The sequence below is a fragment of the Salmo trutta genome, unplaced genomic scaffold (genome assembly GCF_901001165.1).
Source record: "Salmo trutta unplaced genomic scaffold, fSalTru1.1, whole genome shotgun sequence".
Lineage (NCBI taxonomy): Eukaryota > Metazoa > Chordata > Actinopteri > Salmoniformes > Salmonidae > Salmo > Salmo trutta.
The window spans coordinates 1,479,591-1,495,487 of NW_021823258.1; the positions used below are offsets into that span (position 1 = coordinate 1,479,591).

Below are 15,897 nucleotides of genomic sequence, written 5' to 3' on the forward strand. Positions count from 1 at the left end.
CACTGCCTCCTCTCTCTCTCTCTCCTTCTCCTCCCCTCTCCTCCTCTCTCTACTGCCTCTATCTCTCCTCCCCCTCTCCTCTCTCTCCTCTCTCCGCTCCTCCCTCTCTCTCATCCCTCTCTCTCTCCACTCTCTCCTCCCCCCTCTCTCCTCCTTTCTCTCTCACTGCTCCTGCTCTCTCCTCATCTCTCCTCCTCCCCCTCTCTCCTCCCTCGTCTCCTCACTTGCCTCCTCTCTCTACCTCCCCCTATCTCCCTCTCTCTCCTCCCTCTCTCAGCTCCTCCCTCTCTTCTCATCCCCCATCTTCCTCCTTATTCTCTCCACTTTGCCTCCTACTCTCTCCTTCTCTCTCTCCCCCTCTCGCTACGCTCCTCCTTACAGCGGACGCGGTGTGGGTTGTTTGGCAACCACGTCTCAGCTTACTACAACGACGGGCAGCAGACAGCGGGCGCAACACCTTCCCACACTCCTTCACCACGCCGAGCGCCTCGCTCCACAATCAGCCAGACGGGCGCCAGCCCGGCGAGGGCGAGTCTCATCCACGAGAAGTTGAGGACTCTACCACCTTCACCCCGAGCTCCTACTCTTCCTCGGGCTCCAACGCTAACATCAACAATGCCAACAACACGGCGGTCCCCGGTGTGGTAGTGGGGGTTGGGGGTCCAGGGGGGTCAGCCGTTTCCCTAGCCCCAGCATCAGTACTGTGGACGGGCAGAGCGGTCCCCCGCTAACCCCGATACTACTGCCGAGGTCCGCATGGTGCTTCCCTCCCAAGAGGTGGGTGTCTCTCTGGTTTCTCTGGGTTCTGTAGAGTACGTTGGTGTTATTCTCCAGTCTGTCTTTTATCAGTGACCTCTCTAGGCACCTGTGGATCTGTTGCTAATTCTGATTGGTAGTCACTGTCTGTCTCTCTCTCCTTCTCTCTTCCTCTCCACACTGACTGACGCTGAGCACAGGATGTGTTTCTATGACTCCCTCATGCGGTATGTTGCTCTCCTCAGGAGGAGAGAGAGAGAGAGTTGTAAATGCCCAGGAGGCATCAGTATGGAAGGGTTCTGCCAACCCTGTTGTCCATACAGTCCATGGCTGGATCCTTGCTACAGTGAGCTAAAGATACTTAGGGACAGACAAGTGTCTGGACTTCAGTCAATATTGAACCTGTTTTTACTCTTCTGGTGTGATCTTGGTAGATTTTAACCAGAGGAGGAAGAGGGGATGTATATTGTACAGAACAGGGATGAGGTTATGCATCCTCTACAGTGTCTTTAGCTCATGTAGCTCTGGTTGGATCCACCCTGACAGGAGGGACATCACAGGAGGTTGGTGGCATCTTAATTGATGAGGACATGGCTCATGTTAATGGCTGGAGCGGAACAGGTGGAATGGTATGAAATACGTCAAACACATGGTTTCCATGGTTTCCAGGTGTTTGATGCCATTCCATTCGCTCCGTTCCAGCCATTATTATGAGCTGTCCTCCTCTCAGCAGCCTCCTGTGCTGACATGTGAGTGGCTTACTTCCTCCTCAACACAGCCTAGTGATTCAACCTGGTTGGATCCTCCTAAAGCTTTCATTCAGCTGTGTAGAGTATATTACAACACGCGGCCGGACCACTGTCACTATCTCTCCCATGTGTTGATTCTCTGTTCATTCTGCTTCTCGCCGCCATCTTGCTTCTAACCACCGTGCTTCCTCCCCTCTCTCCCTGCTGCTGTTGGGGATAATCCTCCTGTCTTTCTATTGTTTCTTGTGAGCTGGTTAGTGAGAGGTGGTTTTGTTGTTGTTTTTATCCTCTGCAGCTCGGACTCCACTGACAGCCGTCTGCCGTTCATCAGGCGAGAGGAGGCGTCGACGGACGAGACGTACGATGAGAGTCACGCGGACGAGAGAGAATACCACCGAAGCGACCAGAACATTCTCACCTCAGACATGTACTGTTTCTCTCCACCTCTCTCTCTTCTATCCTCCCCTCTCTCCTTCTCTGTTTCTCTCCACCTCTCTCTCTTCTATCCTCCCCTCTCTTCTTCTCTGTTTCTCTCCACCTCTCTCTCTTCTGTCCTCCCCTTTCTTCTTCTCTGTTTCTCTCCACCTCTCTCTCTTCTATCCTTCCCTCTCTTCTTCTCTGCTTCTCTCCACTTCTCTCTCTTCTATCCTCCTCTCTCTTCTTCTCTGCTTCTCTCCACTTCTCTCTCTTCTATCCTCCTCTCTCTTCTTCTCTGCTTCTCTCCACTTCTCTCTCTTCTATCCTTCCCTCTCTTCTTCTCTGCTTCTCTCGCTCTCGATATTTCCCTCTGTCTTTTTCGCTGTGTTTTCTCACTGTCCCTCTCTCCCTCTCTCTCTCTCTCTCTCTCTCTCTCTCTCTCTCTCTCTCTCTCTTTCTCTTTCACCATGAAAAGATGTTCCTTTCATGGTCTCTGTATGCCCCACATTAACATGTATGTGTGTGTGTGTGTGTGTGTGTGTGTGTGTGTGTGTGTGTGTGTGTGTGTGTGTGTGTGTGTGTGTGTGTGTGTGTGTGTGTGTGTGTGTGTGTGTGTGTGTGTGACCTTGCGTCTGTGTGTTTTCAGGCTGGTGTATCAGGATGAGGAGAACAAGCAGCTGACTCCTATGGAGGAAGGAGAGGATGGGGGGGACAGGAGACCCTGGCACTCTCCCAGACGAGCCTTCCTCTGTCCCACAGCTCTGGGTAAGACCTGCCTGTCTAAGACCACACTACTACAACGGCCCTTAGACCTCACTTCAACCCCCACTAACCTCAAATCCTCACCCAAACCAAACACCCCTATCCTATACCTAATCCCCAGAGTTAGACCTGTCTGCCTAAAGCACTGGGTAACAAAATACCCCTTACCCCCACTCTACTTAACTCCCCCCTCAACCCCCCCTCCCACACCTCCCTCCCACAGTCTGTTGACTTGAAATGGGAAAGTCCATTCTAGTAATTGTTATTCTATGCAGCCTCTCCCTCGCTGGTTAATTGTTAATTGGTTCATATGTCTGGTAACTTGTTAAATGGTTAATTGTTCTGGTTAATTATTAATTGGGTAATATTTCTGGTTAATTGATATCCTATGTACGTGCAGTCTCTCAGTCCTTCTCTCCCCTTGGTTCAGGTCGGCGGTCGTCCTTCCATCTGGAGTGTCTGAGGAGACAGACGAGAGCAGACGTCTCCCAGAAGACAGCACTACCGCTGCACCTGGTACACCATCAGGTGAGTAGGGATGGTTTTACACACCTGATCATTTTACAGCTAGATCAGTTTTACACACCTGATCATTCTACAGCTAGATCAGTTTTACACACCTGATCATTCTACAGCTAGATCAGTTTTACACACCTGATCATTTTACAGCTAGATCAGTGTTACACACCTGATCATTCTACAGCTAGATCAGTTTTACACACCTGATCATTTTACACCTAGATCAGTTTTACACACCTGATCATTTTACACCTAGATCAGTTTTACACACCTGATCATTTTACAGCTAGATCAGTTTTACACACCTGATCATTTTACAGCTAGATCAGTTTTACACACCTGATCATTTACAGCTAGATCAGTTTTACACATATGCACCCACTATACAGTATATCATGATTTTATGCCTAATTATCTCTCCTTATTCTCTTTATTCATGTCACACACACACACACACACACACACACACACACACACACACACACACACACACACACACACACACACACGTTTATTTTTCATATACGCATTTCTAAACATAACTCCTTCCCCCACCACCCACCCTCCCAGGCACTAGCAGTAGCAGGTTTGAGCCCCCTGCTTCGACGGAGCCACTCCCCGACCCTCTTCACGCAGCTCTGCTCTACGTCTCCTACCAGTCCCACAGGCCGGGGTAGCCAGGCCTCCTACCAGCGTGTGCCCACCCTGCGCCTCCAGGGCACGGGCCCTGGCACCGGCTCCTACGAGCTCAACTCCAGCCTGCCCTCGGTCAACTGTGGGCCGTGGTACAGCGACAGCAACGGGAACAGTCCCGCTATCAGCCCTGGGGTGGGTACGGCTAGCCAGCGGCCGCCGCGGCCGGTCTCCCTCACGGTGCCTAGCACGGTGCACAAGGACGCCACATCGTTGTCCCACGGTAGCGCCGGCAGCCTGGTGGAAGCGGTGAGTGAAGGATGGATGTTTCATCTCTGCTCTCCATATCTCTCTCTCTCTCAACATGATATATTCTCCTCATATCTGACTTTTCTCTGGGCTGAAAAACGACCCAGAGGTCAAGTTAGTAGAAGTTCATACTTCACACAGCATCTCCCCTTACATCTCCTCTAGATCTTCATCTCAAAGTCAATCTCCTCATTTAACTCTCTCTCTCTATACAGGTGTTGATATCAGAGGGCCTGGGCCATTTTGCTCAGGACCCGTCCTTCATCGAGGTGACCAAGCAGGAGCTGGCGGACGCGTGCGACATGACCATCGAGGAGATGGAGAACGCAGCCGACAACATCCTCAACGGCAACAGCCAGCCCAGTCCCAACGGCAACCTTTTACCCTACATGCACTGCAACAGGGACCATGCTGCTTCCCAGGAGCCAGGCCTCAGCCTCAGCGATGGGCCTGGGGCCGTTCGGGGGGCCACGGCCCCTGGGGAGATTGAGGAGCTACTAGGGGCCACTCACCTAGGGCAGCACGGGGATCCGGAGGATGAGGAGAGGTTGGAGGTGGTGGGAGGGGAGGAAGAGCACACCGGGGGTGTGGAGGTGGTGGTGGAGGTGGGGCAGAGGAACAGCGGTCTGTTGGAGGATGAGGACATGGAGTGTGTAACCAGTTTGTAGGGTGGACCCTCACACACACAGCAGCAACAGTGGACCTCGGTCTGGACCCCCCTCTATCTCTCTCTCTCTGTCTGCTGGATGAGACCTGACGTTGGTGGTCCACGGCACGGACGATTACTTCTAAACAGATTTATTTAGTTTTATGGAAGCCATTTTATTTGATTGATTTGTGTTTTCGTGTGTGTGTGTGTGTGTGTGTGTGTGTGTGTGTGTGTGTGTGTGTGTGTGTGTGTGTGTGTGTGTGTGTGTGTGTGTGTGTGTGTGTGTGTGTGTGTGTGTGTGTGTTTCAAAAGTGCCTCACAGAGTAGGGAAGCCTAAATGAAAAGGACAGCAGTTAGGAGAATAGAGGACGAGTAGGGAAGCCTAAATGAAAAGGACAGCAGTCAGGAGAATAGAGGACGAGTAGGGAAGCCTAAATGAAAAGGACAGCAGTTAGGAGAATAGAGGAAGAAGAACTGTATGTTTGTATTCCATGTGTTGTTTCTGTCTTCCCTTCGTTCTTCAAGTGCGTCGTTTTCAACGCTGTGGCCACCAGGCAGATGCATTCTGGGATAATAAATGAGGGAGTTAGAGATTAGAGTCAGAGGTTAGAGGTCGTGCTGTTGAGGTTCAAAGGTCTTCTTCCTATCCCTCCTCGCGCTGCGTTGCCCTTCAGAGCTGGGCCACCTACTGTAAGACTGCTGCATTCTGCTGGCTACCATCACAGGGAACCTTTGGAAGAGGGAACTGCCAGCAAGGGGGATGTGTTTAAGGGACGGACCCTCACCCAGGATTTCTATATTAACATTAAACATAGACACTGGACTGTACGGAGGAGCCAACGACAGGGAGCGACACAGAGAGACACCAACATCCAGGATCTGAAGGAGGAGCCAACGACAGGGAGCGACACAGAGAGACACCAACATCCAGGATGTGTTTATCTTTATCATGCTCAGCTGTCGTACTGTCCACCAACAGCCTACGCCCTCCTCCTCTCCTCCATCCCTCTTTCCTCCCTCCACCACTCGCACACCTCCCTCTCTGTCATAATTCCGCCACTTCCTCATCACATGCAGCCGTCCTAAACAGGGACAGCGCCACCTAGCTGCCATGGTTACCTCAACCTCCCATCCTCCGTTCTCTCTCTCTCTCTCTCTCTCTCTCTCTCTCTCTCTCTCTCTCTCTCTCTCTCTCTCTCTCAGTTCAGTTATTAAATCTGCATTGTTTTGGTTGTAGTCGTTTATCGGTTATAGTTTTAAACTCCTCAGTGGGCCGTCCATCCTGCTATCATCGCTGTAGGATGTTTTGGGGGATGAGTGTAGGAAAGGAGGAGAAACTGGGCAGGGCTGAGGTAAGATATGGCCTTTCTTGTCTGTGACAATACAGTGGCTAGGTGTTGGTGCCAAGTTGCTATAATCACCACAACACACAGATCAGAATCCAATCCACTTCATGTATTTTACACACACACACAAACAGTATTGTGCAAAACTGGCCAGACTTGATTTCTTAATTTGTTATTTTTCATGATGTTATTTATCCTTATTTTTGCCCAAATCGGGGTGCTGGCCCTAACTGTGTATTTTGCTTGATTTATTTTTTAGGAGATTTTAGGAAGTTAAGAAGTATTGAAACCTGTGTGTGTGGGGTGCAGCGGCAGGACGTAGTAAAATGTGTACCTATTAGTATGCATCTTTTAAACACATTGTATTTATTTATTTATTTATTTTGTCCCTGAGGTGAAAGCTGTATTTGGAGGTGAGGAGGTGAAATATGTATCGCTGTTTCTTAAAAGCAACACTATACCTAAACGGTTAAATTAAGGTAGCATTAACTAAGTATGGTGTCATGTTTCACTTTTATCTATCACCCTACCACCTGAACAGAAAACCATGTGACAGGCATGCTTCCAAAGCTGTGTTTTTCCTCCTATCGCTGCTTTAATTATTTGATGGTTGTTTGTTGTTCTGAATATTGAACTACTGAGGTTTTCATCAGATCTCATCAAGGAGCCTATCAGAGGGCAGGACGGGATAGACCAATCAGAGAACAGGACATGATAGACCAATCAGAGAACAGAACAGGATAAGCCAATCAGACAGGGGATCTGTGACCTTCGACACCTGAGCTGTGACATGATGATTACTATATATCACCCTGTTAGGCACTCCCATAGATATGTAGTAGAGAACTCATCTCTGTTAAAACTGGTCAAATGTTCCCTCTATCCAACTCTATGGGCCTGCCAGGCCTAATGAGATGCATCTGAACAAGCTCTGTGCTCCTGTCCATTACATCATCACCGACAGACGGAATAAATGACCCTAACTCACAGACTGCAGCCAGACGGTAGTCGTAGACAAAGAGACAAAGATAATATTCGGTGCGTAAAGAAGGAATGCCACGTAATAGCAGGACATTGGCGTTAGGAGCCTTTTTCCAGTAAACACTTTACAGGGAGACATACATGATTAGTGGGATTGTGATTCTACATCTCCTGTTGGATGTCTCTGCCTTGTGGGGCGACTGACCGTAAGCATGACTCCGACTGACTCGTGTATTATTATCAACCTAATTATGCAAATATGATGTTCAAAGTGTTCAAGGTATCAATGATATTGTAGTGTGATAAATCTATCCTGATGATACAGTATGAATCTCTGTGGTACAGTAAGGACTGTCTAGGATGTCACTACATTGTCTGTACAGTGCACACGTGTCAAGCTTAAAACATTTATAAAATAGAGATTTTCAATGCTTTTTCCGCCGTCCAAAATCCTTTTTTTTTTTATCATGGGTCTGAACATCAAGGTTGAGGAGGTCTTTGGGCTTTCAGTCTTGCAGGACAGATTGTAATGTTGATGACGGTCTTTCCCATTCCCTATATATCCCAGAGTTGTTGTTAGTTACAGTAATCCAAATCTACCATCCTACCACTTTACATCCTACCACTTTACCATCCTACCACGTTACTATCCTACCAAGTTACTATCCTACCACGTTACTATCCTACCACGTTACCATCCTACCAAGTTCCCATCCTACCACGTTACTATCCTACCACGTTACCATCCTACCAAGTTACCATCCTACCAAGTTACCATCCTACCACGTTACCATCCTACCAAGTTACCATCCTACCACGTTACCATCCTACCACTTTACATCCTACCACTTTACCATCCTACCAAGTTACCATCCTACCACGTTACCATCCTACCACTTTACATCCTACCACTTTACCATCCTACCAAGTTACCATCCTACCAAGTTACCATCCTACCACGTTACCATCCTACCAAGTTACCATCCTACCACGTTACCATCCTACCACTTTACATCCTACCACTTTACCATCCTACCACGTTACCATCCTACCACTTTACATCCTACCACTTTACCATCCTACCACGTTACCATCCTACCAAGTTACCATCCTACCACTTTACATCCTACCACGTTACCATCCTACCACGTTACCATCCTACCACGTTACCATCCTACCACTTTACATCCTACCACTTTACCATCTTACCACGTTACCATCCTACCACTTTACCATCCTACCACGTTCCCATCCTACCACGCTGCCATCCTACCACTTTACCATACTACCACTTTACCATCCTACCACTTTACCATCCTACCACTTTACCATTCTACCACTTTATCATCCTACCATGTTACCATCCTACCACTTTACCATCCATGTTGTATAGCTAGCTGCAGGGTAACTAAGCTCCTCTCTGAAGGCTCACACTTATAGCCATATAGCCTGATGAATGTTTACTTGAAACGATGACACCCCACTCCAAAATAATGCAAAGCTTGTGAACATTTAAGTAGAGACTTCCACTCACCCACCTCTTCCCCCGACATCCTATTTCTACAGTATAGATTATTTTGGTTACTATATATCCACCAACAAACTGTGCCATACATATATTCATATACATACAGTACTTCATGAGAACTTCAAGAGTACTTCAAGAGTACTTCATAGTATTTTTGAATTGGGAGGCCTGAGACCCATTGTTTGTGGCTGTGAGTTTGTGAGAGAATGCCAGAGGCTGGTACAATCCCTGTGAGGAGTTGGTACATCAGTCATGACGTCTATGTTGTTTGTTGGACGCTAACAGAGTATGTTGGTATAGTAAGGAGTGAGTGGGTGCGTGCTTGCATTCCACAAGATATGCAAAAACAATGCACTAACTTAAACAAGAAGATTCATATTATTAATTATAAAACATTTTTAAAAATACAGTTGTACAAAAGAAGTGATAAAGAGAACAAATTGTATTATAGATATAATATATTTATGTTTTTTTTGTTTTGTTGGGTTACAGCGTTATTTTAAATTGAGGAAGAAACCTGTTATACTTGAAATCAGGTTAATTTCAGTATATAATAAGATGTATTTAATTCTTGATTTCCATCTATTTTCTCTTTTTATTAGTTGTCATAAACGTTCATGAATTGAAAAACTACTAGATGTACATTATTGCATGAGATTTCAGTTCAGCATTTCAGTGTGCCAAGTTTTGAAATGTGTTGATTTTTTAACAGGCAAAGTTCCGTATTATAACTACCAAGAAAAGGGTTGCTATTTTCAATATATTTGTTTTGTAAATATCAACTTAGGGTCAATACATATTGCAGCTACTGTGTTGGACAGACCGACAGGAGAGGACATGCTTTGTTTAAAACTGATTTTTGCATATCTTGTGTTTATCCAAGTGGTGAAAAGTGGCTGTACTTTATCTGAAGCAAGGCATAACACTCTTTCTTAATGTCTTACTCTGTTGATAACTGAGCAACCATTTCATGTCACAGATGAAGCTTACTGTATGTATGATGAAAAGAAGGTTTTGACGACTATACCAAATAGGAACTATCCTTTATCCCCAGCCCTTAACTCTGACCCCAACCTTATTTCAGAGGACATTTTTTTGGGTGTGGGACAAGGTGACTGTATTCATCATTTATCTGATGGTGAGTGTAAATAGTAGCTATAAGAGAGAGGGGAACAGAGCTGTTGAATATAAGACCAGTTGCCTGTCTGACATTATCATTGTGTTATTGTTTTTACATGCATGATGTGAAATAGTTTAGTCTCTTCGAGAGCGTATTCCCCACCAGATAGACCCAGTAGACAAATGAGATTTTATCACATTGACAATCCATCTGACGAATAAGGATATTTATTGAAGGTATACCTAGTTTTGGAAGAGAGTTTATTAACAGGAGGAAACATCAAGGTATTATTGTATAACGTGCATGGACTTGTCCAAAAGGCATAGCACTGGTCATGATGGAATGACACATCATTTCACTGGTCCACGATTGTATATTTTTTTATAAACTATATATTATCATAGCTTCGTTTATAAATACAATATATTACTCCTCTGAATGTCAGGGTATAAAGGAAAGATTGATATTTGAGAATGTATTGAGTGAAATGTCCAGGTGGTGTTGCAACAGAACCATATGACATCGTTGTTGAACTGCACGTCCTCCTTAGCCGACTTTGACCGCGTTTTTGTATTTTGATTGAACAAAGGGTATGGTACGTTTACTCCAACAACAATGTCATATCATTTTCGGGGACTTTTATTGATAAAGGGACAATGATGAGACGATGGATTGTATTTTAGCATTAAAAGGGCTTTCTGAAGGAGGCTTAGGCTATAGGCCCTGGTCAAATGTAGTGTACTATATAGGGAATAGGGCTCTGGTCAAATGTAGTGCACTATATAGGGAATAGGGCTCTGGTCAAATGTAGTGCACTATATAGGGAATAGGGCTCTGGTCAAATGTAGTGCACTATATAGGGAATAGGGCTCTGGTCAAATGTAGTGCACTATATAGGCAATAGGGCTCTGGTCAAATGTAGTGCACTATATAGGGAATAGGGCTCTGGTCAAATGTAGTGTACTATATAGTATATAGGGAATATGGTGCCATTTAGGACATAAGTATATGTAATAATTTCCATATAAAGGACTGAGGTTAGGCCCATGTACATAATCTACCTACAGTATCTCTTCCAAAGCCTTTGTGTTGCTGTATTTGCACCCCTGCTTCAGTCAGTGCTGTCATCGAGTGTGTTTGGTTTAGAGTCCCCTCTAAACATTTAGCTACGCCGTCCTGTTTTTAGACTGTGTCCTGTGAGTTTCCTCATGTTCATTCAGGGTGCTGTGGGCTGAACTCTTGTGCTGCAGTGTTTGTGTGACGCCGCTACGCGTCTCGGATGATAGTGCAATTGTTGAAAGCCATGGATGTCTTGTCAGGCCGGCTGAGATGTCTTCGCTGTTGTCTCTGTAGCGTTGTGGCTGTGGCATGCTGGGTAAGTTGTTGACAGAAAAGGTACTGCTACTCATAGAAACATAGGTGATTATATGAAAGTTGAGGCTTTTAATTATCAATTAATTATCAAGGTGGATGAGGTGCAATTTGTAGCACTGGAAAGACCACCTCTTGTTGACTAGTTATATAGGCTTATATTAACAAATAGCTATACACACAATACAATGATATTTATAGACATTTCACCAAAAAATCTAATTTGCCAAAAAATATTCTCCGTTTCCCTCAGTGATGTTGAAAGATCATAAATATGGAGCTCATTTTGTTCTCTTTTAGAGAACCTTTAGGATCAGTCAGTCAGTCACTTTGTCTGAAGGAAAAGTGTTAAGGACTTTCTGAAGAACATGATCGGACACTGACAAGTGGTTTACCAGCTGTGGACTGCTAACTATGCTGGATGTGGACCGCCAGTGGGCCACTACATGATTACTAGCTGGGGGGACAGTATCTGGGTGACACTGGCCAAAGACATTGATAGTTCACCATGGACTGCTGTTCAGGTCAGTTTGTCACATATCCTCGACTGAGGGATGACCATAGAGACGTACTAGAGAGCTCATCTATCTAAACAGGTTTGTCACATATCCTCAACTGAGAGATGACCATAGAGATGTACTAGAGAGCTCATCTATCTAAACAGGCTTGTCACATATCCTCGACTGAGGGATGACCATAGAGACGTACTAGAGAGCTCATCTATCTAAACAGGCTTGTCACATATCCTCAACTGAGAGATGACCATAGAGATGTACTAGAGAGCTCATCTATCTAAACAGGCTTGTCACATATCCTCGACTGAGGGATGACCATAGAGACGTACTAGAGAGCTCATCTATCTAAACAGGCTTGTCACATATCCTCGACTGAGGGATGACCATAGAGACATACTAGAGAGCTCATCTATCTAAACAGGCTTGTCACATATCCTCGACTGAGGGATGACCATAGAGACATACTAGAGAGCTCATCTATCTAAACAGGCTTGTCACATATCCTCGACTGAGGGATGACCATAGAGACGTACTAGAGAGCTCATCTCCTAATCTAAACAGGCTTGGTTGAAATGGTTGATCCTCTTGTTGTGATGTTAACAGTAACCAGCTGTATTTGTCACAGTTTTCACAGATTCCTTTATTAAGATGTGACTCTGTACCACAGTACTACAGATTCCTTTATTAAGATGTGACTCTGTACCACAGTACTACAGATTCCTTTATTAAGATGTGACTCTGTACCACAGTACTACAGATTCCTTTATTAAGATGTGACTCTGTACCACAGTACTACAGATTCCTTTATTAAGATGTGACTCTGTACCACAGTACTACAGATTCCTTTATTAAGATGTGACTCTGTACCACAGTACTACAGATTCCTTTATTAAGATGTGACTCTGTACCACAGTACTACAGATTCCTTTATTAAGATGTGACTCTGTACCACAGTACTACAGATTCCTTTATTAAGATGTGACTCTGTACCACAGTATTACAGATGGATCTTATATTTTCTTGTAAATTAATTGTTGTTGATCATTTTGATCGAGACATAAATATTTTAAGAACTATTTTAAATATAGACATTATTTTCCTTTTCTAGGTAAAGTCAAGCTCTAGTTAGTGTTTACTAATTAAACAACCTCTCTCTTCCCTTTTTCAGTTTTGTTGTACAACCATTATACATTATGTAATGGGGGAAGAAAACACAAAAATGATTCTGAATTAAAAACACTATTTTATATATCCTGAATGAAACATATATCTAGAGTAATTCATTATATTGTGGATAGCATATGTTATAGGAAGCTAACTGGAGTAAGGAGTTGTAGGCTGAATTGAAACCTTTAAGATGATACAGGAAGATCCAGTATAGAAACACCTCATACTGCTGAGACAACTCACAATGTATGGGCTGTGGTTATCAGAGAGGAAACTAACTGTCTTGTTGAGGATTTACGTTTGAACAAAATGCTTCCCCACGATTTAAAGATGTAATGTTTCCCCAATCCCACATCATGCTAGCAAGCCAAGCCTTTATTACAAACATGTTGTGTGTGTCATTTGCTGCTTGTGCATCCATCCATCCATCCATGTGGCATGGGTAGAAGACCGGGACAGGTCAAAGGGCATGCTCTAGTAGTGGAATGGAAGTATGCTGTTTTGACCTCTCACTTTTGACTCTTGACCTCCACTTTGACTGACAGCATCCACTTTGAGCTGCATAGGTTATAACTTCCATATGAACCTTGATAGACATGACTTAACTGACCCAGAACAACCCTACAAAAGGTTGACGTCAACAAACACCTCCCCAGAGTAGCAAAATCAGGAGCACCTTTCTTTTAAAGTCCTCTTCTTAAAACACTGTTAGTATATTAATGCTCATTATTATAATCATCAATATTATGCAGACGTGTTGGAGACAACATTTCTAGAGGAGATCACTATTTTGCACATAAACCACTATCTAGTTTGACAATGACTGCTCTTACACAATAAAAGGCGCTATCTAGAACCTTAAAGGGTTCTTCGGCTGTCTCCATAGGAGAACCCTTTTGGGTTCCATGTAGAACCCTTTCTATGGAGGGTTCTAAATGGAACCAAAAAGAGTTCTCCTATGGGGACAGCCGAAGAACCCCTAGTGGAACTATTTTTTCTAAGACTTTACACAGAGGCGTTGAGAGGAAAGAGCTAAGAAGTTATGTCTCCATTTAAAAGAGAGCATGAATATGACTGTCTGAAATAGAACCCATTCCCTTTATAGGGCACTACTTTTGACCCCTGAAGGCCACTGGTCTAAAGTAGTGCCCTATTTGAGAAGCAGACTATGGCTCGTTTTCAAGAGGCCTGTCCAGTTAGTAAGTGTCAGTTGGATGAATCATGAATGTTTCTCTCCCTCTGTTTCTTCCAGGTAGGTTAAGATAAATATTGCACCGTTATACTGTAGCGTTCCACAGTACGGTTCCAGATTCCACATGGAGCAAACACAGTATTTTGATATAAAAGATTCAGATAAACATATTATATGATCACTTTATTGAGGTTTGATTGTTGTTGGTCTTTTCCAACATAAGTTGTTATTCTGGGTTGATTTGACCTTCCTAAAGCCACGTGGGAGAGAGATGATTGTTTACCTAGTATGGATAACAGAACACCGAGGACGAGTGGTTGACTATTGGTGATGAAGAGGGGTTTGTGTGACTATCAGTCATACATAGTTAGGGGTTGGTTAATGTTGAGTTAAAGACGTTGTTTTATTGGTCTGCGTCTCACTTTGGTAAGGCAGTAGTAGAACGTTGTACCCATCAGGTTTAAACAAGTCTGTAATACATTTAAATACTTCAGTAATACCCCAAATCATGATTTAGTCAATCATGCACAGAATCAGAAGACTGACTGGTGGAAGTATAGACCACTTTTTGGCAAAGTCGTCTGTCCTTATCGCGTTTATATGTGAAAGAACCATTCCCAAAACACAACAAAAGTATTTTTTTGTGATATTAGTAGTGGCACTACTGTTAAATGTAGTATTTTAAGAAGAACAGCACTATTTATGGTCATTAAAATGAACTAGAATGTGTATTGTGCATTATGGTAGCTTTGGAGGCAGCCATCTTGTTTTGTATCAATTTCCTCATGCTCAGAGACAGTCACTCACTTCATGTGAGGGGTTCGACTAGTTTTTGGGGAGTTGTTGAGTGGACTTGCCCAAATCCGAACCCCCTTTTCTCCTTTGAATGACAAGTCTGCATGGTCTCACCAACAGACATCTCCACCCATTCCCTCTATTCTTATTTTCTATAAAAAGATAAACAATTCTATTACTTTATTTTTCATTTCTTGTTTTATTCTTTCATTTAAACCAATTTTTAAAGAGAAAGAATACAATAAATAAAAATCTGAATATTCAATCACTTTTTCTACTTCTATTTTCAAAATAACTGAAAAAACTAAATAAAAAGTTGATTTGTATATAAGTGATGTACAGTTTGTATCTGTTAATGTCAGTCTGTCTTTGGTGACAGAGTCTGTCTTGCTTATAACGCACGCTACGAGTAAATAAAACATGAAAAATATATTTAGACTGTACGGTCCTTCAAAGCAAGTTTTAAATTAATCTGATGTATATTCCTGTAACATTGCATTTTTATCTGAGGAATTATGTTATTAAAAAATTGCTAATAAATTTCATTTCCTACAGCTCCTTTTTGGATTCTCTATCTATTCTAGAGATTTGGGAGGCATCACAAAGCAGAAGCGTAAATCCAATACTTTGCATAAGTATAGCCAACATTTTAAAGCACCTATTTTCTGAATGGTTCCCCCAAAAAGTGTATTCCACCTGTGGTTAGGATGACCTTTCTGTTGTCAGTGGGAGAATTTAGAACACTGCATCCCTGTTCCAGTGATTCTGTTCCATTCTGGAATTTCCAGGAGAGGATGACAACATATCCTGTAGATAAACTCAGCTCTGCCGATGCCACGGTCTGAAATGGCACTGGGATGACTGACCGGGACAACATATCCTGTAGATAAACTCAGCTCTGCCGATGCCACGGTCTGAAATGGCACTGGGATGACTGACCGGGACAACATATCCTGTAGATAAACTCAGCTCTGCCGATGCCACGGTCTGAAATGGCACTGGGATGACTGACCGGGACAACATATCCTGTAGATAAACTCAGCTCTGCCGATGCCACGGTCTGAAATGGCACTGGGAATGACTGACCT

General features: G+C 43.9%; 1 protein-coding gene and 1 long non-coding RNA gene across 2 annotated transcripts; both read left to right on the forward strand.

Moving 5' to 3' along the window:
* Positions 1–671: 671 nt before the first annotated feature.
* On the forward strand, positions 672–5,181 carry LOC115189956 (voltage-dependent L-type calcium channel subunit alpha-1C-like). Its single transcript, XM_029748484.1, has 7 exons — positions 672–777; positions 957–983; positions 1,801–1,932; positions 2,569–2,687; positions 3,115–3,212; positions 3,774–4,145; positions 4,361–5,181. The coding sequence occupies exons 2-7, from the start codon at positions 958–960 to the stop codon at positions 4,811–4,813; spliced, it is 1,200 nt and encodes a 399-aa protein (XP_029604344.1). The 5' UTR covers positions 672–777; position 957; the 3' UTR covers positions 4,814–5,181.
* A 5,515-nt stretch (positions 5,182–10,696) lies between these two features.
* On the forward strand, positions 10,697–15,363 carry LOC115189960 (uncharacterized). The gene is made up of 2 exons (XR_003877071.1): positions 10,697–11,668; positions 11,805–15,363. It is a non-coding gene; the product is annotated as an uncharacterized LOC115189960 (long non-coding RNA).
* Positions 15,364–15,897: the final 534 nt, after the last annotated feature.

Coding starts and splice junctions, on each gene's coding strand:
- LOC115189956 (XM_029748484.1), top strand. CDS start 958: ATGTGTTTCTATGACTCCCTCATGCG. Junction 2,688..3,114: donor CCTCTGTCCCACAGCTCTGG/GTAAGACCTGCC, acceptor CCCTTGGTTCAG/GTCGGCGGTCGTCCTTCCAT. Junction 4,146..4,360: donor CCGGCAGCCTGGTGGAAGCG/GTGAGTGAAGGA, acceptor CTCTCTATACAG/GTGTTGATATCAGAGGGCCT.